The 27,832-nt window shown below is 42.1% G+C and overlaps 2 protein-coding genes across 2 annotated transcripts in view; one reads left to right on the top strand and one right to left on the bottom strand.

Annotated features, from left to right (window-relative positions):
• The first annotated feature begins 783 nt into the window (after window positions 1-783).
• LOC116965892 (melanocortin 2 receptor accessory protein) lies at window positions 784-15,796 on the top strand. Its single transcript, XM_033011377.2, has 3 exons — window positions 784-899; window positions 6,204-6,303; window positions 14,289-15,796. The coding sequence occupies exons 1-3, from the start codon at window positions 794-796 to the stop codon at window positions 14,437-14,439; spliced, it is 357 nt and encodes a 118-aa protein (XP_032867268.1). The 5' UTR covers window positions 784-793; the 3' UTR covers window positions 14,440-15,796.
• A 4,242-nt stretch (window positions 15,797-20,038) lies between these two features.
• URB1 (URB1 ribosome biogenesis homolog) overlaps window positions 20,039-27,832 on the bottom strand; it is a 57,361-nt gene continuing 49,567 nt past the window's right edge. The window contains exons 35-39 of the mRNA XM_042788638.1: window positions 27,429-27,538; window positions 26,063-26,239; window positions 24,883-25,124; window positions 21,461-22,063; window positions 20,039-20,827 (exon numbers count right to left, since the gene is read on the bottom strand). Of these exons, the coding sequence (XP_042644572.1) occupies window positions 20,622-20,827; window positions 21,461-22,063; window positions 24,883-25,124; window positions 26,063-26,239; window positions 27,429-27,538 (1,338 nt within the window). The 3' untranslated portion in view covers window positions 20,039-20,621. The remainder of the gene's footprint in view (window positions 20,828-21,460; window positions 22,064-24,882; window positions 25,125-26,062; window positions 26,240-27,428; window positions 27,539-27,832) is intronic.

Raw genomic sequence — 27,832 nt, 5'->3', positions numbered from 1 at the left:
GCTCGAAATGGCGCCCGGCCGCACGGCGTGCGCGGGAGGTGTCCGGCGGGCCTGCCTTTCCTCCGCCGCTGCCACCCCAGCTGCAGCCGGCCCTGGGGGCTTTAGGAGTGCCGCCAAAAGCGGGCGAGGGACTCTTTCACGTTTACCCTGAGCGATTTCACCTCAGTGGAAAAAGGCGCCTCAAAAAACCCTCAGTGAAGCGTGGTTGCGTGTGTTTGCCAAGGCACAGGGCTGCCGTGGGCCAAACGCCTTCCACTGGTCTGCCTTCCTCTTGCCCGGGAGCCCGCCTCCCCACCCGCTGCCTTCGGGGTGGAGAGGAGGAAGAAGTACCAAAGCAAAGTACATGGTTATTCCAATACATCATTTGTGAAGCATTTCATCTACTCTAAGAAAAATTCAGAAATATCTTCCAGCCCAACTGTTTTCAGTAGCTCCGGAGAGCACTGTGTTGCTGCAAGTTTCTGCAAGGGAAGGGTTTGTGACCCAGCTGGCACTGGTCCACCCCATGCTTAGGTTACTTGACATCCATCTCAATTTAAAATATGTTGAGGAATAACATAATTGCCCACCGGGAAGTGAGGATTACATTTTAAGGACTGCTGTTTCATATCTATCAGACATTAATATTCATTGCTGCTAGATGTTTTTTAGTACCAAGGCAGTCCTTGAGCTGCAGGACCCCAGAGTGATTTACATAGGCATCAGTTATGCAATCTCTTTCTGAGGGCGCTGAAGTACAATGAAAAAAAGTATTTGGTTGGAGTTCTGAGCTGGTTTAAAATGCACTACTGAAATGGCTAACCGAACAAACTCCTCTGAGTACTTTTGGTCGTATGAATATTATTGGGATTATATAGATCCAATTCCAGTAGATGGAAGCAAGTTGAAGGTTAATAAATGTAAGTATTGTAGAGTAGTAGATGCTAATCTAGTACAGGAAAAAAGTTGCATAGCCTGTCTCACTGACTTATTTTTTGTTTTCCTTGCTATAGAGTCCATGCCAGACTGTATGTGCGTGGTTTGTATGGGTGGGTGTCTGCCTTCCAAACTGACTGTGCTCTAATAGCAGTTATTACTAACAGTGAAACTCTTTGCTTTATCTTACAGTTTTTGAAACTGTAAGGCTACTGATACTAACTTTTATTTAGAAGGACAAAGTATTTTTTCGGCATTTGCTAACTGGCAACCTGATGACTTGCAAATCTGTAGCTTGGTGTGTTAGTTACCTGCATACTACTATCAGAAAAGTTGAATGAGCAGAGCTTTTCGTAACACTATCGTGTTTTTGTTTTGGGATGTAAGGTTCACATTACAACTGATAAACATTTAAAACCTTAGTAAAAGAAGTGTATGTTTCTGCTAGTCAGGAACAACAATATGAAAACATATTCTATTACCTTTCCTCCTTTGATTTAGTGCTACTGAATGGTAAGATAAAGTAATAATATACATTACTGTCAAAATACTTTATTACTGTGCAAGATGATTCTGCTGAGTTTAGAAGTTTCTTTTCAAAGTATATAATATGAAATAGCATTCATCAAATTCACCCTGCAACAATTAATTCCATTTCACACTTGGTTTCACACAATGAGATGGCAATGTCTTTTTACGGCTACTTAAAGTGGCAAGTTTGTTTGTTTGTTTGTTTTTTTCTAATACAGCTGCATTGATTAGGTTTTGATAAAATGACAAGCCATGTCATGAGGGATTAACCAAGTGTAGTTGGATGGACTGACGAAAATCGAGGGAGAGTGAGTAGGCATATTTGAGTCACTTAGGCTGCAGGCAGCGTTTTCCCTCAGTTTCTGCCAAGAATCTACCTATGGTTGTGTCCTCATTTGAGTGAGAAAGCTATGGGCTTTACTGGTTGCTATGTAGTTTACCAAAGACAACTACAACTGTTAAGATGCGGTTTCAGAGGCTAAAATTGCTTTCCCCAAGGTTATTATAGTGATCTGGTCTGTAAAGAAAACATGACAGTCTTTAAAAATATTTTCATGTCTCTAATCAACAGCACAAGAAACTGTCTTTCTAATAGTGAAGATTGAACTGACAATGTTAGGGGCTTCGTGTCCTTTACTTGCCCTATGAGACCAAGAAAATATTATTCTGCACTGCCTCTAGAAAAGCTTTTCTGTCCACGCTGACGAGCCTAGGATTTACTGCCTCCAAACTTAGAGCACCATACCTTAAAGAAGGTGGTGTAAATATCCACATCCTTCCATATATAAACTCTTGCTCCATAATGCTGTAGAGCAACATTTGGTGGTGCTGGCATCAGGCAGGTTACGAGCAGCTTCTCTAATTATCTTAATTTTAAAGTTAGGGCAGGTAACTACATCCAAACTCCACCAGGGAAACCCCAAGCCACTGTGTTAAGCTAGCTTTAAGTCCCCAGCATGTGGCTGGCTTTGCAAAAAAAAAACCAAAAATCAGGACTTAAAGCCTTCCCCTTTTTTCTCATTAATGACATCTTCCCAACATTTGGGTTGCCTGATACATAATAGAGATGGAGCTTGTGTTACAGCATTTCCCTCCATGGCAATTTAAAAGATATTTCTCTTTACCCAGCTGGCCATTTTCTTGAAACTTGTAGAAATTGTGCTTCTGAGAGGAGATTCTCACCTTCTGTTTAATTTACTTTAAATTTGTTGATAGTTTCATGGAGGGAATTGCAACACACAAGTGTGTGACTTCTAATGAGTTCAGAAGCGCTATTTCCATTAAAAAAGCAGAGTGAATCGATCTCTTAGTACTCTTTTGTTGTTCTTTCCCCCTAAAGAAGTAGGGATGTCTTCCACCTTTCAGATCTTTTTATATTATAAGGAGATGATTTATGCAATCATACTTCATGTTTTTGCATCTCCTCTGCTCCTACAGTAACTCCAACATGATCTAGTTACAAAGGAGTAGAGGCCTCAAAGGTATAAAATATATAAAGGAACCTGCAAGTTCCTACAGCTTGTGACTAGATAGTAGAGGAAGAACATTGTGAGTGAAGACCTTTGCAGACAAGAAGGCCCTGTCGGGCACCAAAGGAAATCACATTTGGGCTCAGCTTTGGGAAAAAAATCTGCAGAAAAACAGGCTTCTGTATTGTAGCGGCTCAGCTCCCAGGCAAAGAAGAAAAAGATGCAAGTGTAGGGTTTGGGATGTACTTTTTTTCCCCCTCAGCTGGTTAACATTAAGGCAATTTCAGTTCCCTGGGGCAGCTGTTTACGTAAGATATTTCTAGGCAGCTTGTCAAAATGGAGTTCTGCTCCATGATTTGTGTCTTTAAAAGACCCCACATTGGCTGTAACAATTTCTGAACTAAAAATGTTGGACTTGGTTTTCTGATAGCTTGGGAAGTGAAACTGTTTGGGGGGGGGGGGGTTGGGTTTGTTTTGTTTTTTGTTTTTGTTTTTTCTTCCTCTAAAAATAGATGGTTTTCCGTGTCAGTAGTCTAGGAGGAATGGAGATAGCATCATCTTCGTACTTCTATTCTTCTTTCTCCAAATACCAGTGGGAGAACAGTGAGTTAAAAGTTATAAAGAAAACATAAAGGAATATAATTCCACAGCTGGTTAGTTTTTTCCCTGTTTTGAATAAAAGCACTAGTCAAGCAGTGAATATACTTTGTAGGTTTTCCTGTCTTTGCATAATATTTACATTCTTACACCTTCAAAATCCATTGTTGGGATTATTGTCTTCATGTGTTTGGAACTGTGTAGACAAAGTGAGTTCAGCAAGTCCTTGCCCTTTGTGCTGGAGATGAAATGTGATAATTTCTCCTCAGATAGCCACAAACACTCCAAGTTTGGCAAAATGTAGGATACCTCCAGGATTACAATAACAGCTGTACTGATGTTCCAGAGCGCCTCTGCTGATTGACTGCAATTACACCTGAGTGTTTCTTGAGGTGCATTGCTGAATCAGCCCAAATGAATCATATGGCTGTCACAACCTTGGAATGGGATTATAGCTCCCTAATTCAATTTTGCCTGTTTTTTTTTTTTTTGTTGGTTGTTTGGGTTTGGTTTTTTTTGCTATTACTTAATGTAAAACAGAGACCTGAGTCTCTGCACTTTCATTCCTCTGTTATATGGCCTGTCCCTGAAGCATCATGAGACCGTGTTTGTCTCATGAAAATGAATCTAAATCCAGCTATAAAGTCATGGGTTTGCTTTCTATTAATAGTGGTGTGTGGCTCTCTTCATTTTCTTTCAAAATAATAAAAAGCTTAATTAGCCCATGGACTAATAGGCTATTTAAAAACAGGCACACACACAAAAAAGGTGACTGTAAAATTTATCAATAGAAAAGCTTTCTATAGATTGTTAAAATATGTTGTCTGAGTTTTAAAAAAATCCTAATTGTAAGACTTTAAAAACAGGAAGTTGCTGTTTATCCCTCAAGACTTCAGACTTCCCCCTGAGACCTGGAGCAAATTTGGTTAGCTTCAGTGAATTCCATGAATTGTACTAAAGCTGCTTTTAAAAGATTAAACCAAAATAGCTCTGATAGGGAATTCTATAATTTGTTTCTGTCATGATGGCTTTGAACACTTCAAAACTTTGAGCTTCTCAGAATATCACTGGACCATGAGCTTGTTTTTTTTTTTTTGTTTGTTTTGTTTTGTTTTGTTTTAAGCAGAAGTCCCCTAATTCTCACTTGGGAAGTTGGGGTTGGCCAGTAGCACCCCATTGCTTTTTCCCATAATAAGTTTGGGAAAAGTAGGTCAGAATATTGTCCCTCAAGTTAATTTACCATCCTCTGAATTAAAGCTCAGTATAACTTTTTTTAACAGAGGGAGAATAAAAAAATCTGACCTTCCACATTCTTATTTCTCAGTAGCCCAGCCAAAATTCAGCTTTCTGATAAGACTCCAGATGGGTCAGATCTGGTTTTAGGTTTAAAAGGAACTGGAATAATTCCCCCTAATCTCTTTGTGGCTCTGATGACAACACGTTCTGAACTTTTTCACAAAGAAACACCTAATCAAACATATTGGACCTGTTTCAAAGAACACAATGTTTTCTGTCCTTTCAGATGGAAGATTTATCTTGGTCAATATTTGTCTCTGGGGTCAATGACCCTTCTTTTTCACCTCAGTCTAAGCAAGTAGCCGGTTATGAATTCAGGGCATCTCTCGACTTGTGTTCTGCAGAACACCCGACCTTTTCAAGGCTTTAACTGGGACCCTCACCACAACCACGCTGATCCCAGCAAGGAGTGTTTGTGAACCAGTGACCAAGTGTGCTACTGGGGCAGCTGCAGATCCACCCCATCTAACAGCAAGCCCCTAACTGAGGCAGTCATTTCAGCAGCACCATAGCCTTCATTCATGAAAGAGCAACTCCCTTTTCTCCCCCAACCAGCTCATACTCCCCATAGCACTGGTCACCCAGATCAGGGGTCAGTTCATCTTTTTTTTCTTTTATTAATTAAAAAACCCCAAAGTTTTCATCTGAATTGGGGATAGCAGCAGGGGCAGGATTTTAGGCTGGTTTAAACCAATTGTGAACCCGTACTTTGGTGCTAGGAATCCATTGTTCCTTAAAGAAACCACTTAGTCCTGATAAAGTAAATTGCATTTTGAACTATTTTATGTTGATTACTGAAGTATTGCAGCTCAACAGGGGAAGGTTCACATTCTCTTCCCCTGGACTGATGTGCTGTGAGGGTCCCAGGCACTTCTCAACAAGCTTTCTGTAGTATTTCTCTTGGTATAAAATGTTTTCAAGTCTAGAATTCCCTCCCTAAAAGCATCACCTTAAAGACTGGAGATTGTTGTACTTTTTCACTTAAGAGCGGGATTTGGCTATGCAATGAGCAGTAATGGCTCAGTCTTGAGTACCACACTGCTTACCGCACTGGGATTTTGTAAAAGAAGCTGTATCCCCTGCAAACAGCTGAGACTGAGAAAACCATCAGTGCTCAGTATTACCTTTTAAATGTATGCAGAGTGCTAGTCACCATCACACTTACTAGATTTTTTTCCCCAACCTCTTCCCCAGCCCTGGCAATGCACTGTTACAAGAAACTGCTAGGAGGCTCTTAATACTTTTAACAAATTGGCACTCAGATTGCTCTCTTTCAAGGGTTTAATTAAATTGAATTAATTAAATGACATATCTTTCTTAGAGATCATAAATTATATTGCTGTGTTTTATATTTGCTATGGTACCAGTGACAGAATTACTGTGTTGTGTCCACAGATTCTATTGTCATAGCCTTTTGGGTTGGGCTTGCTGCGTTTGTGACGTTTCTTTTCCTTATTTTACTGTATATGTCCCGCTCTGGATCAACTCCAGTAAAGTAAGTACAACCAGAGATAAAGTAAGTATAGATCAGTGTGATAAAATAATCCGCATGGAACAGTCATTCACTGCTTCAAGTGCTTCAGCAATTACAACATTTATAATTACACACAGAGATGACACTTTTTCTGTTATTATTTGGTTTGAGTGTCTCTCAACTCAGAGCTATTCACTGTCTGTATTAATCACTTGGATGAAAATAAGTCCATAACAGATGGGGTTTGCAGGTGACAGAAAGATGGGGGAATGGTAAACCACAAGGACAGACAGAGTAGTCTCGACTGCTTTGTATGTTGGCAAAGAGCATGCATTTTACCTGTGCCAGCTATCCAGGTTGCATACTATGGAAGTAAGAGTGTCTCTTTTACACACAGAATGGGGGAATACTTCTTGCAAACCACACCTGAGAATGAAGTAGGAAACATGGTGGCAAAGCAGGTGAACACAAGCTCCCAAAGCAATTCTGTAAGCCTTGGTCAAAATAAGAGAAAATCTATTAGTAAGATCAGGAAGATAATAGTATGTGTGCCATTGCTTAGATCACCCCAAGAATGTTGTACTTATGTTAGAATGCACTCCTTAAAAGGGGTTTTAAAGAAATTGGGAGGTATTGGGGAAAAAACTGATTTGAGTTCCAGAAATGCATTCTACAGTGAGAGAAATCAACTCAAATCAATTAGTTTTTCAAGGAGCAGTGGCTCAAAGATGCTCCCTGTGAACTGACTGCATCTTTTAGAACACGAGTGTGCAATTCAGGAGCCCCATGATAACTATCAGATGGTAAAGTACCGTCCTAAAATGCAACGGCTGGAAGCTGATGCTACACAAACTCAGATGTACCGCATATTTTATGTGAGGATAATGACTCACTGGAACAATTTAGAATATTAAATGGGTTGTGATTAATTCCTTTTTCACTTGATGACTGTATGTCTGAAAAACATGCATTTACATTCATCCAAAAATTACTGTGAGGAGCCTATGCTCCATCATTCTCTGGCCTGTTATGCAGGAGGTTAGGCAAGCTTCTTTCTTGCCTAAAATAAGTGTATGACTCAGTCCCTAAACACTTTTAAGTTCTTGTAGGCTAAATTAACTCAGTGAAATTATTGATCTATAGTTAGCTGAAGATCTGGGCAAATTTTCCTTTTGCTTTTGTTTGTTTGTTGGATTTGTTTTGTTTTGTTTTGTTTTGGGTTTGTTTTGCAAGGCCTGTCAGGCGTGTGGCAATACCTTCCTTCCCAAAGATGGTCCATGTCTGAACTTCTGTCCTTCAGCGTAGTAAGCCCATAGCAAAACTACAAATACACTTAGAGTATTAATCAGTTGAAAGTGTGGATGTGAAATGACTCGAAGCACCTGTCAGTCATGGATGTGTAGCATTCACAGTACCAGTCAGTTTAGGAGTGAGACAACATGGTCAAACCGGATTTTCTGTTGGGACAGAATCTCCTGGCATTGGGCTCAGGCCATGTCATTAGTGTTTCAAGTTTACAGGTGTGATTCTGTCACTCTTAACTGAGTACCTTAATTTAAATTTCAGTAGAGTATTATTCGGCATTATGGAGACAGAGTTGGGTATGGGCTGGTGAGTAGCCCAGTAAAGCAGAACAGCATCTTCAGGCCCGAGTGTGTGCAGCGTATCTAGCTCTATCCCAGAGCCCCGCGTTCGTGTCATCCAGACTGTTTTTACAGCTGGGCTTGAAACGGAAATGTCTTGCAGGGGCAGATAGATGGAATAGCTAATCTGCTCTAGTAGCGTATTTGCACCTGAAACCTCCATGGCTGAAAAGAGAGGCTGCATAAACAGCTCACTGTTGACAGGCGTGTCCCCAGTCTCCTAAAAGTTTACAGACCCTGTCCTGTGACAGCAGCTGCAGTGGATGTGCCCGATGGAGACACAGCGCCTGCTGATGTGCAGCACCCACAGGTTGAATGGGAATGTGGGTCTAACGCTGCCTGTGATTTTGAACTTTGTCTAAGGACAGGTTTCTGTTTGCAGCTTTCTACATTTGGTTTACTTTGTTTGCTGCTAGTTTTTCTGGCAAACATGTTTTATGCAAACAAGGATGCATTTGCCCACTGCTCCTCCTAATCTGATCAGGACGCAGAAAATTCAGCTCAGCAGATCAGGCAGAGGTTCAAGATTAGGTCACAAACAAGCAGAGGGAAACAAGTATAATATGGCAGTAAAAAGGAGCACTAATATTCTAATTTATTGGCACCCTACAGCCTCTGGCATGCTCACAAAAGGTAACAACAACAATAAAAAAGGCAACTTGCCCAAATAAACCACAAAGCAGGAGGCAAGCTAACAAAACAAGAAACACATGGAAATGAACATAAAATTACAGGGTAACAGAGGCATGTTCCCATTAATTCACTGTTCCTAAAAAGCTGGCAGGAGAAGTCTATATACATGAAAATCTCAGAGTGTTTGGAAAACTGAAACAAAAATATTAATTTTTTTAAATTTTCACTTTTGCATCATGTTACTGAGTGAAATACTTGGCTTAAAAATATCCATATTTATCCCTATTCAGTTTTGCCCATTGAAAGAGCTGTTGTGAGCAGGGTAAGTCTAGGAATGTTTTGTGGAGAGCCCAGGAATCATTAATGGAAAGCCATACTGGATGAGATTTGCTTAGGCTTTGAAATCATCCTGTCTTGCTATATTTTTCTAGGCTTGAAACGTACTGTAAGAAAATAATTTTAGGACTGAAGAGACTATTCAACACACCACCCTCCCCAAACTTGCCCTTTCTGATTGAGTTCCACTTGGTTTTTAACCCCCACTCCAATTACAGGTCTCCCCATTCCAGCAATAAAACAATGTGGGGTGCCTGAAAGAAGTTCTTCTTGTTAACATCCAACATCCTCCCCTGTCATCTTCTTTTTATGAAATCCATCCATTCCTCTTGGCATGGCAATCATCTAATTTCTATATTGAAATCTCCTGTCTCTTTTCCTGTGATAATTCTGATACATTCACCCAACAAACGTACATACACGTCACTGGTCAAGGCTGGAGAACTTTTACCTTCACTGTTTCTGTGCTCATCCATCTCTCTGTCAAGCCCTGGGGCATATAGGGCAGCGTGTACTCTTCCAGCTTGCTCAACCGCCTGGTGAAAAAAGCGTGCTTTCAGGTCTGGCAGTTCGTAAGTCTACTTTCTTGCTTCAGATGACTGTCGAGCAACCCCCCACCCCCCCCACTGCATGTGAGCTGTCTTCATTGTCAGCTGTATCTCTGAGGGGTCCCTGAAGGTGACATCTTGGCCTTGTAGAACATGCCGTGATTATATCTCTTCCACCACTCTGTACACCAAGGTCTTACTGTTTTGGCAAGGGCTAAATAGGACAGTATAGTCTGCTGACTTTTACCTGCCTGTCTGCACAGAAAAGAAGTCAGTGTCAAAAGTGTCCCCTGAAAGGCATATGCAACAATTAGAGCTACTTATGCCACAGCATAATCCTTAGACACTGAGGGGTCCTGGACCTGAATCCAGGATCTGATTGCACCACACTCTTCTCTGCAATACAGAGTAATTCGGTGCCAAGTCAGATGAGTGAGTTCGGGAGGGGGGGGAGGGTTGATGCCTGCAAGAGAGCTGCAGCAGGGAATTCATGTCCCAGTCCCTTTTGTCACCATTACAACTACCCCTACAGAAATAAACAAAGAAAAAAGGTTTGGGGCACAGGACCAATTATTTCTAACCCATTAGCATGCCAAGGCAGTTGATTACCACACTGCTGTTGTAATCAAGAGCCACTATTAATAATTTGCTTCAGCTATGTTTCTTGTCATCCAAAATGATACATAAAAATAAGGGTTAGTGGCTGGAGACAGTTCTCAGCCAAGGCTGGAATTTCACGCAGTGGAAGGGGGGCAGGGGAAGCTTCTTCCTGGACCTCTCAAGAGGACACACTGGTTTCCCATGCATTTCACTGGAGGCTGTGCTTTCCTGACAGCTGTGACTGAGACTGCTGTGGACATCCAAAATCTTCTTCTGGCTATCACTTTCCTACCAGGCAGTGTAATTTGAAAAAAAAAAAAAAAAAAAAAAAAAGGTACCCAGAGAGTTGGAGATCTGTCTCATCCTTTGTCCACATTTCTTGCTGTCATAATGGTCTCAGAGGGGCTCAGGCAAGGGACCCTGGACTCCTTGGTAGCATGAGCCTTGCTGGCTTCAGACAGCTTTCTTGCAATAAGAAACCCAATGCAGCATTTAGATATTTTTTCCCCCTGACTACCACCAACTTTTACCCAACATTTCTGGGGCATATGGTAACACAGTTTGAGGTTTCCACTTGCCAAACAGAGATGTGGGAGTTGGCTTGAAAACACTTGTTCTACAGCCATCTTTCTTCTCAGTTTGCAGGTGAGAGTTTTCTTTATGGACAGACAGATAACCACTGATTCGGTGGGCAGACTGTACAATGTCCATGTGCTCTTTCAATTTTTTGTTCTATCCAGATCAATTGCAACAGCTGCTTCATTCCTGGAACTGGGGAACTAATTTGGATATTTGACAGCTCAGGGGTTTTTGTCCCTAGGACAGAAAAAAAATCTATATCAATATTCTAGATCACACATGAGGGCAGATAGTTTTCAGAGGGTTGTTTTGGTTTTTTTTTTAGCTTACCTTCAAGATTTTAATATTCATTAGTGAACATTATAACCACCAAATATTACAATAACAAAAAAAGTACCTATTCCTGTACACAACAGCAGTGAATCTGACACTCAAGGCATCATATTCTTCCAGATGACAGTAAGACATGTCATAGCTCTACTTGAGCATGCTACCTTGTCTTTGGGGAAGAGGAAGTCCTTTTTAATACTATAGTAAGAACATCCTCATAAGAGGACTTCTCCAGCTAAGCAGACGCTCCTGTTTTCTGCTTTCTTAAGGCAGTTGCTCCTGTTCTCTACTTTCTTTAGCCCTCTCTTCCCGTCACAGTAGACTGTTTCATGGAATCAAGGTAATTTGTCTGTCTATAAACTCACTTAAGATATTCTCAACTGTGATCTCTACCTGTTGTCTCTCACTAGTGGTAATGAGATATCCTCACACCTAGGTATCTTGAACTTCCTAGCCAAGATCGGTTAAGAGCTCAGAAAGAACACGGTTTCTCAGTGGTACTTAAATCTCGTGGTTGGGACTCTCACAAGACCAGTATTTGAGGTCTACATGACTTGTCTGCATAGATTACAGCATCATTGCTTGTGTCAGAAGCTGAGACAGCTAAGCCTTTACAGATGGCTTCCTGCGGATCTATCCCCATTTCTCCCCAGTAGTTTCTGAATTTAGTCTCAAAAGCAGATAATAAATCTTGCTATTCTCAAGCCTCTGGTTTCAAGGGATAAAGTGGCCTTTCACACCTCCATCATTAGGAGAACTTTCTCTTTTTATGTTGACAGAACCAGCTCCCTCTGATGTGAGCAGCTGTCAGACCCACAGGAGCAGAGACTGTAAAAAAAGGTTAGCTATGAACCATCAAAGCCTGTTATAAGGCTTAGGCCACTAGAGCTCAAATTACAGTATCTTCACATAAAAGTATTCTCACTCCTGTCATCTAAAGAAACATACTCCATATGTTTTAGCGGGTATCATGCCACGGGAGAGAGGCCTGGGATTGGTGTCACACTTGGTAGGGTGGTGCTGAGGTTGTTCAGAGATAACCGATAACTCCAAGTGAAAACTAACAGGCTGGGGTTTTGTTTAGCACCAGCCACTGCGTGAATGGATGTGTGAGCACAAAGCCAGGGCCAGGGGTTGTTTGCCAGCAGCCAGCCTCCCTCCAGACATCCCATGCACCGAGACTCTGCAGCTGAGAGGACACCGTTTGCTGGCTGCGAGGTCAGAACATGCCCCTCTGTGGCTGCTGCTCGGACATTCTCCAAGTCTGGTGCCACCAGGCAAACGCCCACCCAGCTGGGCTGTGCAGTGGGACCTCACTGCTGAGGTACTGGGGAGCAGGCTGGCTGCGTTAGCATTAAGGTGCACTCCGTTGCTTTCTGAAGTTCTTCCTAGTTTTTGCCCTTTCTCCTACAAACTGAAATGATGGGGCTTTTTGTTTTCAAACTGTTTAATGGTTTTAAATAACACAGAAAGGCTTCCATCTAGCAATGACCGGAAAGACATTTACAAGTGACAATCAAGAGAGTGAAATAACTCAAGCCATGCATTCAAATAATGTCCTACGAACAACTGTACTATCTGACATCAGACATTTTTCACCGTACCTGTCTTTCTATAAAACTACACTGTCTGGAATTAGTTTTTCTGTCCTTTGAAATACTTTTTCAGTTGTATCTTATCTTAGTTTTATTTCCACGATTTTGCCTGGGGCTGAGGTCAGTTGCACTGCCTTATAGTGACCTGGCTTGACCAGTTCGCTCTCTTTGAGTATTGGGACGCTAAGGCTCTTCCAGCCTCCTTCCCTGCTGTTCCAGGGATGGTTAACGATTGACAAGAGCCGGACAGAGTTCTCCTCAGACAGTCTCCAGGTCTCTGGAATGCAAGTTCTCCAGCTGATTTTAAAATATGAATAGCTAGCTGATGATATTTAGCTACTTAACGGACTGGAAAGAAAACGTCCTATTTTGGTAAGAGGATTTCTGTCTTGCTTCTGTCAGAGAGAAGCGAGATATCTTGAATATGCCTGCATCATAGCAAAAAAACCCTCAAATCTGCCTGCCTGTGGTGGGCCCGTTGCTGAGACTTTTGGGTTTTGTTTTGGTTTTTTGAATTACCATTACGCAAAATCCCTGTTGTGTTAATTGTCAGGCACAAATATTTTAAGGTTTCATTAGCAACGAATATAAATTTGAAGTTACAAAGTTTATATTTCCCTTCCTCAGAAGTATTAAAAAGAATTATTTTTCTTTTCATCCCATTTACTTTATCTTGTTTTCTATATTTTGGTTGTTACATTTGTCTAGCCACTGAAACACTGGCTTTCAGTCAAAGATGGCTTCTTTCTCATCTCTGAAGCCATGGCTCCAGGACATTAATAAGACTTTTCAAAAATTTTCCATTTCCCTTCTTGCTTTTGGGTTACGTTTTCTTCCCAATGTAATTTTCCTCCCCACCTTTGAAGCCCTAAGGATGTAGTAGTAGTCGGGATCTTGTGTTCAGCCATACTGAATGGAACTTATTGCTTCTAGGCCAGGACTCATCTGCTATTTATTTTTCAAGGGTGAAGTTTGGGAAGCTGCTGGGAAAGGGCTCAGGGGAGGAGGAGGCAGGGTGTGCTCTGCTGTTCTCATATCATTGCCCCCTCCACTCCACCACTAACTCATTTTTCTGGCAGAATCACACATCTTTGTATTGTTATTATTTGTACACTGGAAGTTTCCTGCTACCCTAATCCTACCCATTCCTTTTTAGGTCTGTCTCATTTTCTTGCTCAGATCCCCCCAGCCCTTAGAGCTGTGTCTTGTCTTTTCCCAAACCCAGTGTCAGGGAGTTTCTCCCAAGTATCACGCATCTCTCTCGTTCTTGTCCCTTGTGTCACCCGTTCACAGTCGCACAAAGCTCTTATCCCTCTTCTCTTTCCCATGAGGAAATGGCAGTTCCCATGACAGTTCCCTTCACCCTTGGTACAGAGCAAGTCATAGCAAAGTTTCTAGCTTCCTCTTTAAAAAGCCAGCTAAAGAATCAAGCTTAAGGGCTGGACTGAAGTCCCATCTTGAGTGGGAGAGGGGGAGTCACCACATAGCAGACACAGCTCACACTTTTGCTGTTGGTCATACTCCATTTCCAGGTACGGACTTGGTTCTCGTGGTGGATAAGGAATGCTGAAGTCCAAAAGCATGTCTCTTGATGGATTCAATGTCTTTTCTGTTAGAAAAACCACCTTCTATGTCTTTTAAAACTTTGATAATGTACTTCCTTATGAAACTGCTGCTATCTGTCTTCCAAACAGGTATCTCTGTTAACTGCTTTTTTTTTTTTTTCTCTCCACACATTACAGACAAGTGACTGTAGGGAACCAGATAGAAGAAAGCAGTTCCAGTAGTGAACAGCCTCACTGCGATGATCTCAGTAGCCCGTACTCAGATGTGGTTGCTTCTCAATCACCTACCTCCCTCTCAGATGAAACTGGTATTCATGGAAGGATCTGAGCTGGAGTTAAAACTGGAACAGGTTAACAAAAACAGCAATACGGTTCTGACTGCAGAGAAGAGCTCCGTGCTGTGACTGCCTATTAAATGCTGATACCACAAACCTGAATTAGTTCAGGAGAAGAAGGAAAAGAAAAATTTCTTTCAACAAAGGACAAACTTGAAAATCCTGGATGCATTAAGAGGAAGCCCTCACAGCCATATCTGAGCAACGTTGCTGGAGTTGCCTGATCAGCATTTGAGATCAACATTTTAGATCCTGATGATGATGATGACTGTAAAATTTCTCTGTCTTTAAAGTAAGGATTCCGACTCAAACTCCTCTCCCAGTTATGTGGTGCAAAGTGTGTGCTGCCGATTGAGTGGTTCTCATTAAGACCCATTTGGCTGAGACCAGATTTATGGCTCCAGCAGGAAGTCTATACCAGTTACACCCCAAGTCCTGTAAAGAGTTCACCTGAATGCACACTGTGTCCTGTTATCCTCAGGGGTGTCTCTGCAGCATCAGTTTTCACTGTGTTGTCTTGCTGTGAAAGCAAGCAGCATCCCATTGATCTTACTGAGCAGGCAGCATAACCAACATTGTTTATGTATCATGAGAGCCACGAGTCATCTATTTCTTATTTCTGGCTCTGTCCTCAGGTCACACTCATCAGTTGCATCTCAGTGACACTTCAGCTTGGTCATCCTCTGAAAAATGAGCAACAATGTCAAGTGCAACATCGACAATAAAACTTTGCTTTTAGAAGGGTTACAACTTGCTTCACTGACTTGAAGCTCAGCAGTTGCCTCAAGAGTTGAGTATGTCTATTATTTATTTTTTTATTGCAAAAAATATTTGGGTTACTTAAAATTTATTAAAACATTGTTTACCTAGAACAGCCTTTGAAAAGCTAATGGCAGCACTAATTATCTCAAGTGGGTGTCTTAGTGTGGAAGGTAATTAGATTTACCTATTGGCCAGAAATGCAGTTTTGCTACCAATAACCGATTACTTTTTGCTTCCATTTTGAAATGGTAGACAGAAAATAAACTCTTAATGTCAAACAATCTTGAAATGGTATCTGTTAGTTACCCAGGCATTAGAAAAAGAGAAGTGTGTTTACTATATTTGGTATCGAAGGAAAATGCTGGCAAAACTACAAAAGCAACATTGCATTTCTGCACAAGTTGCCTGCTTTCAGCTTCAGCTGACAAATAGTTAAACAGAAGCTACAGCCCTCCATGAGGGTCACAGCAGCTTCCCGGTGGGGTGGAGAGGACAGGTTTAGCTCAGCTGGAGTGGAGTCACAAGGGCCACCTGCACTCCCTCCCTCTTCAGTGGCCTCTGCTCTCTCCACCTCTCCTCACCTGTGGAGCTCCACCAAATCCAGGCAGAACCAGGCGAAGGTCCACGAGAGGGTGAAGAACCCTTCGACCTCTGGTAAGCAAGAAGCTGGGACTGCAGAGTCGGGCTGAGGATGGCAGCGAGGGCTGGAATGGATGTTAAGGCTGCACAGCTAGTTGCTGGGCTGAGGACAAGACAAAATTCGTTTGAAACTTGAGGAGAAGCTTAGAAATTCCACTTCCCCAAGCAGGCAGCAAAAATTCCTACAGTGAAGCACTGCCAGAGCAGCCTTCTGCTGTGTACAGGGAGTGTGGGCTATGATGTTACCAGAGACTGGGTGGGCTGGGCTGCGTTAAAAAAGCCTTAAACAGAAGAGACAGACCAAACCACCAGGCATATGTTTGTATTGTGGGGTTTTTTTAATCTTCAAATTTTTAAATCTCTGAGATAAACACTTCTACAGTTTGTTTTTTGAGCAAACTGACTACTACTGGTGTTGGGCTTGGAAACCTGTCAAGGTGTAAAGTCTGTTGAGTCAGACTGAGTCTGAGAAAACAAGGAAAGGCTGCAGGAACTGAAGGTGCCACATGGACGGAGATGTATCAGAGAACCAGACATTTCCATCAGTCAACTCAGATGGCCACAACAGCCTTCCCCTGCCCTCAGATACCCCCACCTTTTGCTGGAGCTGAGGTAGTTCTTACAAGAGACGTGAACCAGCTCCCTTGTTGGCACCAGCTCTCCCGCTGCAAACTGGGACAGTTACCTCTAGCCCCACTGCAATCACACAGGGTCATCAAAGACAGTCTGAAGAGGGTCTGACCATCTGGACCCGTTTTCCTCCTCAAGGATGCAGCAACTGCACTTCAATCATTACTGCCATGTCCGTCTACCCTGAGCTAGAACATCTCTCCTGCAGCAGTTCTGCACTGCCTGCTGGCACAGTCTCCTCCGGCATCCTCCTCCCTGACTCATGACAGACTCGGGTCACCCTGATTTTCAAGAACCTCTTCTCTACAAATGGGTTCTAAGGGGATTTCTGCAAGATGTGAATACTCCCATTCGTAACGATGGGTGTTCTTTCATTAGTTCCACTGGAACATAAGTACATAACCACTGAAAAGACTTTTTTTTTTTTCCCGTTTCAAACTGCACAGAAATGAAGGTGTATAGTACAAAGTAAATAAACAGTAATAAATAATATGCAAAATGCAGGCCTACCTTATAGCACCTAACATGGGAGAAGGGGAGAAGAAGAGAGAGAAATGCATTTCCTTCTGCAACATTTCCATACATTCCAGTTTCAAGGCCCTTCCAGTGCTTTGCTCTCCACAGCGAGCACTTTATTTCCCCTTCCCTCAGAGGCCTTCCCTGGGTGGTCTGCAGCATCCGTGGATGCCTGAAAAGCTGCACCCACCAGTCAGCAAAGTGTGACCCAAATCAGCTGATGCTGCTGGTTCAAAGACATGGCTGACTTCTACAAAAATATTACCCCAAACCACTGCCCCCACAAAAGCCACAGCGTTCTGCCCAGTCGCTCGTGCCATGTGAAGTCTTCTCCCGCTAACGTGTCAGATGTCCTCATCTTCAGCACTGGCACCAGCGGCCCGTCGCCAAGATCCGTTTCAAATCCTGAGAGGCCCCACCTGCAACTCAAACTCTACGTGCTCTACACATCGGGTACAACAGGAAGCACTGTGCTCTTCCGGGCTGTTGACTTCACCGATTTTTTGTGAATTTTGAGTAAAAGGCTTAAAAGGCCTGACCTGGCAATGACTTCTGTGAGGGCAGCCCAGACCACTGGGCCTGGCACAGAGCGCTCTAGAGCTTCATCCACATGGTTCTCATCACAACAGCATCAAAGTGAGTAACTTGGGTTAAATTGTAGAAACTCCTTCTTTTAAAATGCGGGTTCATATATGGAGCAATTTTTCCATTTCCAAATGCTCTCCAAAATTTATGTTAATCAAGCTTTATTTCTTAAAACAATGATTCTCCATCTATATAATTTATTAGAATGCATTTTGATTATTTTGGCAGTAATTCACATATACACATCATTCAACTCCTAACTATGTATGGCTTTTAAAGATATTTAACAATTATCTCCACAAGGATTTCATAATAATCTTTTAATTGCCACATTACTGGAATATATCGAGGCTCAGAGGCAGTGAGAGATTAAGCCTTAGAGTTCCCATGTGCACAGCTACATTCTTTACTGATAAGCATACATGAGCTGCATATCTTTTACATGACAGGCTGGTAGCTTTAAATTGTCAATTCACTTGCATTCGTTTTCTCTTTCTGTTTCCAAAACTACCATTTCAAAAGAAGAAAAATGCATATGAACAATCCTCCAACCTTGAGTATTTTGGTAATAGTATTGGAGATACTAACAAGACATTACAAGCTAGGGAGAAAGCACTCACTGCTGGGCCTTTCCAAATACTTAAGACCATTGGCAACTCATCGAGGATGAGCCCTTAGGGCAGATTCAAGCGCAATCGGTCAGGATTTAGATGCACTCTGTAAGGAAGGCATGCCCGTGTGCACGACGGGCCCTCGTCGTAGTCACCGTCTCCCGATACTGCTTTCCACTTCCACAGCACCGTGCATCTCATTAGAGAAAGCCCACTATAGGCTTGAAAATTATCCTCTTTGTTTTAGCAGTGACAAAACTGCATTCAAAAATCACTATGTCCAGCTGCAGAGAGAAGTACTAAGGTGTGCAAATAGCTGTTGAAGCCTAAGCAATTTAGCATGCCTGTTTGCATCTGCTGAACCAGTTTCTAGAATGAGATCTCACTCAAGAATAACTCTTCCAACTGATTGAAAAAAAAAAAAAGCAGAGCTAATATTTCCTATTTATGGATTTCTGGGGACAGACATGATCTTTGAAAGCCTGGAGTAGGTGATAGTGTGATTCCAAAATTTCATATATTTATGACATTGTCTATCCACAGTTACACAATTTATTTTTTTAAGCAAACATGGCCAAAGGGCACGTGAAAGGCTATTGCAAGGCATGCAAGCACACACCCAAAAACATCCTGGGCTTGCAGCTTGCTGGAGAGTGTGTAACAACTGGGCTGTGGCACTTAGGATTTGGGTTTTGTTACTTTACTAAGGGATCCGAAGGAGCTACACCACCTTACAGGTTTTGGTGGGTTGGCCTTGGCTGGCTGGCAGATGTCTACCTAGCTGCCCTCTCACTCCCCCTTCAGCAGGACAGGGGGGAAAATGGGATGAAAATGTTCATAGGTCAGGATTAAGATAGGGAGATTGTTTACCAGTTACCATTATGGGAAAAACAGACTCAACTTAGGGAAAATTGATTTAATTTATTGCCAATAGATTGGTGTAGAGAAAATATGTTTCTGCATTACTGTCCTTAGGTTGGTTGAACAGTCTTAACTAATTTCTTTAATTCTCTCAAGCAAATCATACTATAAACCAGTGTTAGATATCCCCAGTCCCTCAAGACAGCTAAAAAACTCCCTTCCCTATGTGCCATGAGCATCTTCTTTTCCAGTTAGATGAGATGGAAAGACATCTTTCATTTTGGAACCCCTTTGGTTTCATTTTGCCTGTTTTTTTTTTTTTTTTTAAGTAAGTAAAATAAGTTCTTTTCATCACAAAGATTTCCTGATGTCAGACCCTAGGGATTTTATATGACACAAAATTTAGCCTTTAATGGGCTTGCAGCTTTTTCAATAAATGTGTTATTTTTAAATCAAGTCTTGATACAGATACTATGGCTTCTTGTGGACAAGAACATTTAGATGTAGAAGCAATCCTCATTATTTGCGTCTCATGTTTTTTTATTTAAAAAACAAATTAAATAAACAGCACAAAAAGTGTTCATCTCTGACTTTTTTTCCCTGTACAGAATTTGTATAAAGTACCTCAGTATAGCACAGATTCACAAGTCAGTTTAATAAATCCTGTTTTACATTTCAAAGGTTCAAGTTCAGGCTCTGCCTGTTTGCATATCTGGAATGATATGTTAAACTGCCCTCAAGGCCACATTCAAGAAATATTTATCAGATTTCACAGAGAATTTGCAATAAAAAACATGTATAATCAATGAGCGGCAAGTTATTTGGGGTTTAGTTCCATCTCTCATCTTTTCAGAATGGAGAGAAGATGGGCCCTTGTTGCAAGTCCCAGCAGTGGTGATCAAGGCTTTTTTTAATTAAAAAAAAAAACAAAAACAAACAAACAAACAAAAAAAAAACCAACCAGAAAGGAGAATAAAAAGAGACTAGCTCAGATATAAATGCTTTCAAAAGCCATTTAATTTAAAAACAAGAAGAATCCCAGACCATCATGATTCCAGTGTTCAGTCTTCTATTCATACTGGTTTTGGTATCATATATCATGAAAGAAACTGGGTTTTTCCAGAAATAGTAAATCATTGTGGCTAAACCTCTGACTACTCGTTTGTTGCACTTAGACCACATTGTGGTGAAGTTCTGCAGTCTTTCTTCCCCATCTTATATTGGAGAAAGGATGGATTTTAACTACATGGGGACTGAAATAAAGTCCACAGGCAATGCACTAATCAGTCTTTTTCTGTTCTTCATAAAGTTAAAAATGCTTGTAATAAAAATTATATAAATAACATCCAGTGCCCCATACTGTTCAAGAAAAGGGAAATTATAGTTTTAATGTTCCACTGAGAGATGATGAATACAATCTTCCCCCTCTGAGTTTGCACAAAGTAATAAAATATTGATCTTTATGACAAAACAAGTGAGATTTGTATGGAGAACAGTTCAAGAGAGTTTCATGGCTCGCAGCAACAACGGTAGAGCATATAACATTAAAGATTAAGTGTCAGTTCACTGAATTAATGCCCCAATGTAGCCAAGTAAAGGGTTTTGCAAAGAGGCATAATAGTTTCTTCTCCTTGTTTATGAGTTTCCAAGTCATCATTGTTTAATTTATCATCTGTACTACTGCAGATCAATTTGACATGGGTTATTAACATATCTGGCTCCTGTGCTCCAAGCCATATGTCCCCAATGTAAACAGAAGTCAGGAATACACAAACAGCTGTGGAAGAAAAATTAGAGAAAAATCAGAACAGATGTTCTTCTATTTCCACACAGTAATACAAAACCAAACCATTTTACCTCCAAGACCTATGTTTTAAAACAGTTTCCTAACTCTCTTTCTAGATGGAAAATTTGTGGAGTTTTTGCCCATGCAAAGCTAACAATGCTCCTTGCATTAAGGAAAGAAAATAGTTTCTTGTTAGCACAATCTTCTGACCTCTTCAAATAAAAAAGTTGGAAATCTGACCTGTGGCTTTTGCAATCAAATGATAACATTGAACAGCAGATGGATCAGAACCCATGCCCACATGGACTCATTTATTGCAGACTATTTTTCCTCTTGGGATTATATTTTTCATACCTCACTGAACTCCATTTTAGTCCTAGAAAAGAAAGTTTCTTTGAGGAAGTATGACTGTTGTACTATCAGAAACCCCTACAGAGTGACCCTATTCTGTGCTACCAACCCCAGTGCCCATACCACCACAGACATATCTTTTACTTTTGAAGTTATGAGCACTAAGAGGCACGGGCAAACTTTAAACTGTTTTGATGAATTAAAAAAAAAAAACATGGAACTACCTACTTTCTCCCATTACCACCTTGTAAGGTGAGTGAAAAGATGAGTTACCTTTCTTGTTCACATCCTCTTCCGTCATTGCTGACAGGCACAATGTTTTCACAAGTTTGTGAAAGCTGTTGTTGGTCAGGCCCTGAGCATCCATTAGGTGAAGCATGACTGAACTGAACGAACAGAGCTCTTTAAGGAATCCAGCCGTCCCGCTGCTGGCCTCGCAGGTCTGGGTATAAAACTTGAAGATGTTGTTCCTCAGTGTCTCATCCCTGAGTATCTCCTGCACCACCACTGGATGTGGCAAGATGCAATTCTGTAGCCACCGCAGAGTTAACGATACGTTTTGCATATTGAGGCTGTGCTCAACCATGGACTTCAGGAGCCACTTAGCTACTAAGAAAGTGGACGCACAGGTAAGACCGTCTGTTTCATCCACAAGGTCAGAAGATTTGAGGGACTCCCCTTGGTGTTTGGGAGGTGGCGCTGGGAAAACAGGCTGCCAGTGGGCAAATATGGAATTCAGGTGATCTCTGCATTTCTCCAGCTCAGCGACTTTCAGGTCTGCCGCAGTGTCGTCTTCTCTTTCTATCTGATCCTTCTTACGAATGTGATGATATGCATGAGATGAGACTTGAGATTTGTTCTTTTCTTTAATATTTTCTGTAAGAAGAAAAACACCACCAAAACAAACATCAGATATTCCAAAGGATTTTCTTGGTCCAAAATCGTGCAAGAAAGACGGTATCGTGTGTTGTTCCGTTTGCTAAAAGGAGAACTACTAGCCTCATTTAGCAGCCTAATTGGGACTATGCAAATCAGAGTGAACGGGTTACGGGCAGCTCCCAGCGACTCCCAGGCTGAAACGCTTTTCTGAACTGGATCACCTAACTTTGAGGGGAGCAGTAATGCCCCCCAGGCCCCGGCCCACAGCCCCGCGAAGCCGAGGCAGTATCTCGCAGGTCCGCGAGACGTAGTTTGGTCGGTAAGGCTACGTAATTCACACCCACCCCGTGAGAAACCCTCCAGCCGCTGTTCTCCGGGCTAGCGCAGGCGCAGCAGGCGCCCGCCCGGGGACGGAGGCCTCTGCACAGCGACGCCGCTTTAGAACGGCGCAGGCTAAAGCGGAGGAGTCTGCCTTCCTCCAGCACGGCCGCACCCCGGCTGCGTGGCCGGCCGAGGCGCTGTCAAACCAAGGGCACGTGAATTTTTCACACCCCCAGGGAAGAGACAGGCAGCCCAACCCTGTTGGTGCAGGGTTGCCCTCTCTTAGACGCTGCCTGTGTCACCGGGAGCAGCGAAGCTCCCAAACAGCAGCAGCACTTTGCTGCCACCACACCACACAGCATTTATACGGCAATCTGCTTTCGAGAAGCTGTTGATAAAATAACCAGAAATTTCAATTATGTCGCACTCTGCAGCTTAAAATGAACTAAATGCATTTCAGCGTTTTCTCCCCAGGGGCTATGGGGGCTGGGGACTACTCTTGAAATTTAACCTCAGAAACAAAATTTCAGATGAGGATCCAGCTTTTCTAAGTGCTTATAAGCTCCTGAGGCTTGAAGCAACAGATTTTTTAAAAACCACCCATACAGTAAGTTACGGATGTCACTATAATAACTCTCTAAAAATCATCACAGAATGGTTTGGATTGGAAGGGACCTTAAAGATCACCCAGTCCCAACCTTAGATGGTCTCAAACCTGATCTTCTACAGTGGATAGCTCTTCATTCTCCTAATCCCCACCTTTGCCTTCTTCATCTTAGATGTTGTGGCTGGAGCCCTTGCCAATGAAGACTGAGGCAAAAAAGTCACTGAGTACCCCAACCTTCTCCATATCCCATGTAACCAGGTCTCCTGTTTCCTTCTGGAGAGGGCCCACATTTTCCCTAGTCTTCCTTTTATCACCAACATACCTACACAAGGTTTTCTTGTTGCCCTTGATGTCCTTGGCTAGATTTGTTTGTCAGGGCTTTGGCCTTCCTAACCTGATCCCTGGCTGCTCGGATAATTTCTCTGTATCCCTCCCAGGCTATCTGTCCTCGCTTCCACCCTCTGTAGGCTTCCTTTTTGTGTTTGAGCTTGTCCAGGAGCTCCTTGTTCATCCATGCAGGCCTCCTGGCGTTTTTGCCCGACTTCTTTGTCAAGATGGATTGCTTCCGAGCCTGGAGGAGGTGATCCTTGAATATTAACCAGCTTTCTTTGGCCCTTTGTCCCTCCAGGGACTTATCCCATGTTACTCTGCCAAGCAGATCCCTGAACAGGCCAAAGTCTGCTCTCCTGAAGTCCAGGGTAGCAAGCTTGCTGCACACTCTCCTCGCTGCCATAAGAATTCTGAACTCCACCGTTTCATGGTCACTGCAGCCAAAGCTGCCCTTGAGCTTCACATTCCCCACCAGACCCTCCTGGTTGGTGAGAACAAGGTCCAGCATAGCACCTCTCCTCGTTGGCTCCTCTACCACTTGGAATTATCATCAGTGCATTCCAGGAACCTCCTGATTGCTTATGCCCTGCTTGTGTTGTCCCTCTAACAGATATTGGGGTAGTTCTGTTCCCCACGAGGACCAGGGCTTGTGAACATGAGGCTGCTCCTATCTGTCTCTAGAGGACCTCATCTGCTTGGTCTTCCTGGTCGGGTGGTCTGTAGCAGACCCCCACTATAACGTCTCCTGTCCTTCTCCTCCCTTTAATCCTGACCCATAAGCTCTCAGTCGGCTCCTCATCCATCCCCAGGCAGAGCTCCATGCACTCCATCCTCAGAAAGACACTAAAAGGGTGTGAAAAACTTTAGTTTTTCTAAAGCTTTTAGAGTATCCCTTAAATACAGTGATATTTTAATAGTTAGTTTAACTGATACAGAACATTTAGAGAAACCTACAGAAGTTTTAATGTGCACCAAAAGCAGTTGTTGTATTTGCAGGAAACCAGCATTGTCTAACACCATCCCCTACCAAGTTCCTTGTACATTTTATTCACAGAGGTAACAAGAGAAGTCATACAAGTCCAAATGTATTTTTGCTTTCTTCCAACACTGATGACAGTAAGAAAAATTAATTGTTTCATTTTTGCTTCCTTTACTGATAGTTTTACCCATATTTCACTTTCAGATTCCCCATCCACATTCAGAATGATTCACATCTTTGAGCACAAAGCCTCCAGGCACTGGTTTTTTTTTCAAGATTTCATTTAAGAATATAATTTTTCAAAGCCTGACACTAGACTTGCAACTAAGTTTCATTTTAAAGCTCGTTCCCTTTTAAAAACTGTGTTTCTCCAAAGCTTCCAGAATTGTGCCGAAGACAGAAATCACTACCACCGAAGACCTCAAAAAATGGCTTTCCATTTCCATTCCCCCTCCCCCAAGCTATATCAGATTGTGCAGCAAAAGTCATTAATACTACTTCTTATGAAGTTTGCCTCACTTGTACGGTTAGCTGTAACAACCTCAACAACATACTTTCCTGAAGTATTCTAGTACTTACTGAGCAACTCTTTGATTTGGTATTTCTGAACAAGGGTCTGCACATCCTCTTGCAGTCGGAGGTCTTTTTCGATGATGCTCCACTTATGCAGCAGCAGCAGGATCTCTTTGTTTGAGAGAACACTGTCATTCACAGTGAACCGGCTCATTTCTTTGAAGGCCTCCACAACTATAGCACGATATTCCAGCACAGAACTGAGTGTACTGAAAAACTGAGTCAGTTTGGCTAGATTTAAATTAGTCCTATGAAGAGAAAACAAAAGTGCCATATATTTTTCTGCATGCTAATTAATAAAAAAAGTACAATTTTTTTCCTCCTTAGAGTCTCTCCCTACAGTTTTCTCCTGCAGTTCTCTAGACATATACTTTTGTTTCTCAGGATGCCAGTCATAATTACTTTAATTCCCACTGAATCCCCAGTGCTTTGCTCCATTAGCGTTTGGCAGAACAGACCATGAAACACAGTCTTTGCCCTCCTGCCTGTAAATAGCAAAGGCAGAGAGCACACAAGGAAAAGGCCAGAGGCCTAGAGCTTTACCTATGCTTCTTTATTTTTCTAAATTTTGAGGAAATCAAATTAAACAGTTTTTCCAAGCTGTGGCAATGCTTGTCCACACAGTAAGCTGCAGGTGCTGTTATAAACCCAAACAGAAGTGGTTAACCATTTGCTTTTTACTATCCCTGCTGCAGCTGCTGTGCTTAGACAGGTTAAATTCTCTAGACCTGGAGACTGACCCCTTCTTAATGCTGTAATGTAGAACTTTGCACAGTTTATCCTCGTACAATTTGCGTGTGTGGTACAGACACAGAAAGTCTGTACCCTTCAGAGGGTATGAAAGATCCTTGCAGCAAACAGCATTGCTAACTGCAGGCTCTAATCCAGAAGAAAAAAGGTAAAACATAGCAGCTTAAAAATGGCCAGTAATCAAGGATGTAGAACTTGACAGGAACTGTGCATCAGCTGTTATTTCATTCCCCTACTATTTAAAAAGCTAAATTTTCCTGTCAAAGAAATCTCATCAAAATTCACTACTCAACATACAAACTGAAGGGGAAAAAAAGCATTAAACTACCAGAAATCAAGAAATTCTTCTGGCCACAATAAATTTCAAACTGAACAGAGGAGGAGATGCAAATTGATTAAATAGAAAAAAAAAAAAAAAAAAAAAAAAAGGACTCACCGAATGTGTTTGATTAACATGATCAAAACATACAGAAATTCATTTACAAGCTGAATAGGAAGAAACTTCCTGTTTTCCTGGGACTGATTCTTGCTTTCTCTCTTGCCTCCTAAATTTGTTAGCCACAGAGTATGGAGTAAGGAAATAATTTTATTTAACAGCTTGTTTTCCAGAAACCTGAAAAACAAAACAAAAAAAGAAGCAAACACCCAATTGGAAGGCAGATCCTAATCAGGAACCAGTCCATCACCTAGAGGGGACAATATTCTAGTGCACTTCTGGAGCTGTGAGTGGCACCAGGTGCCTCTCGGCCAGGACCCCACCAGAGCACACCTCTTGGAAGGCCCAGAACCACGGAGGCCCTGGCTACTGGCCTCCTCTTGCCACACTGCAGCTGGGGAAACACAGCAGCACATCACGGCCCCCGCATGAGACTGGCGATTTCTGACTTGTGCCTGTCATTACACAGCTCTGCCAAGTATTCCACTGCATTGCAACCACTGCCACCATTACTTTAGAGCAGTCACTGTTCAAGACAGCTCGGCTCCTTATGTTCCTAAGACTTTAAGTAATAACAGCAATGCTTACAGCACAGTATCAGGAGCCACGTTTATTTTGTTATTCTAAAGGCAAAGGGGGAGGAGGGGGAGGGAGCAATCTGATTTATGTACAGTGGATGCAAGAAGAATACTCCTCAAAAGTACAATCACAAAGTAAGTAGTGGGTGCCAGAGGCCAAATCCAGGCTTTTTCACTTCCACCAAGTGTACCAAACTGTACCAAAAAGAGGTGTACACCAGGGGAGCAGTACTGGGAACCCGTTCAGACCAATCACACTGTAGATGATCCCAAAACTTTGCTTGAACCTGCCAGGGGAATCTATGCAAAAGAGATTTTGTGTGTGCACATGTATGAGTGTATGTGAGGGAGAGGCAAGGGAAGGAGGAAGGAGTGGGAGGAGAAATGTTATAGACGGTTCAAATTCATTATTGTGCCAATTACTGTGTAAGAAGGTCCTATGACTGGGTGCCAATTGTGGGTATTTGAGCTGAAAGAGTCACATATGCTAAAATAAGGTGGCATTTTGATTACTAAGTTTTTCAAGGAAGTGTTATCAAAAACATGAAGCACCCCCCCACAATCATCCCTCCTACAACAACCTCAAAGCACCTTGTCTTTGTGTATAGAAACATTAGGGAACGCTTCAGAGTTCACTAAGTTCTGCCAGTCTGGCCCTAGGTGCCAAACGTCACAACCGCGGACAGGCCATCTCCATTTCTGTCACCCTTGTATCAATACTCAGCTGCATAATTATTCTGTTGTGGATAGTAAAATTGTTCCCATTTCACTACTATTTCCCTAGTTACCTTTTCTCTAAGATGTGCAGTAGCCAGGTTAGGAGGCTGTGGTCTTGTATCAGCTCATAGGCAGCTCTGGTGACATGGGCAGCATTTTGTAGTATCTCCAGAATACGACGCTGAAACAGGAAATATAATTTGTTCTTTTACAAAATGGGAATACAGTCAGGATCTAATTATTATCAATCTTTCAGAAGGATGTGATTAGCAATCTGACTGGTATCTGGGATCTGATCAACTTAAAGTTAAAATGTATTACAAAACACCACATGTTCTTAGCAACCCCAGGGAAGAAAAGACATTCTCTTTTCAAGGCTTCATACACAGAGATGCTACTCTTAAAAAGACGTCTTAAGGTAGCAAGGCAATTTCTCTTTTTGTCCAAAATGTTGATATCTAACTGAGATACTTTT

Source organism: Tyto alba, unplaced genomic scaffold (assembly GCF_018691265.1).
Source record: "Tyto alba isolate M040663 unplaced genomic scaffold, T.alba_DEE_v4.0 Super-Scaffold_14, whole genome shotgun sequence".
Classification (NCBI taxonomy): Eukaryota; Metazoa; Chordata; class Aves; order Strigiformes; family Tytonidae; genus Tyto; species Tyto alba.
The sequence above is the reverse complement of the archived record's forward strand: the minus strand, read 5'-3'. Positions and strand labels throughout refer to the sequence as shown.

Bases quoted from the DNA above. Each gene is read 5' to 3' on its own strand.
- LOC116965892 (XM_033011377.2), top strand. From the start codon at position 794: ATGGCTAACCGAACAAACTCCTCTGAGTACTTTTGGTCGTATGAATAT. The intron at 900-6,203 runs GTAAGTATTGTA...TTGTGTCCACAG, and splicing joins CAAGTTGAAGGTTAATAAAT to ATTCTATTGTCATAGCCTTT. The intron at 6,304-14,288 runs GTAAGTACAACC...CACACATTACAG, and splicing joins TCTGGATCAACTCCAGTAAA to ACAAGTGACTGTAGGGAACC.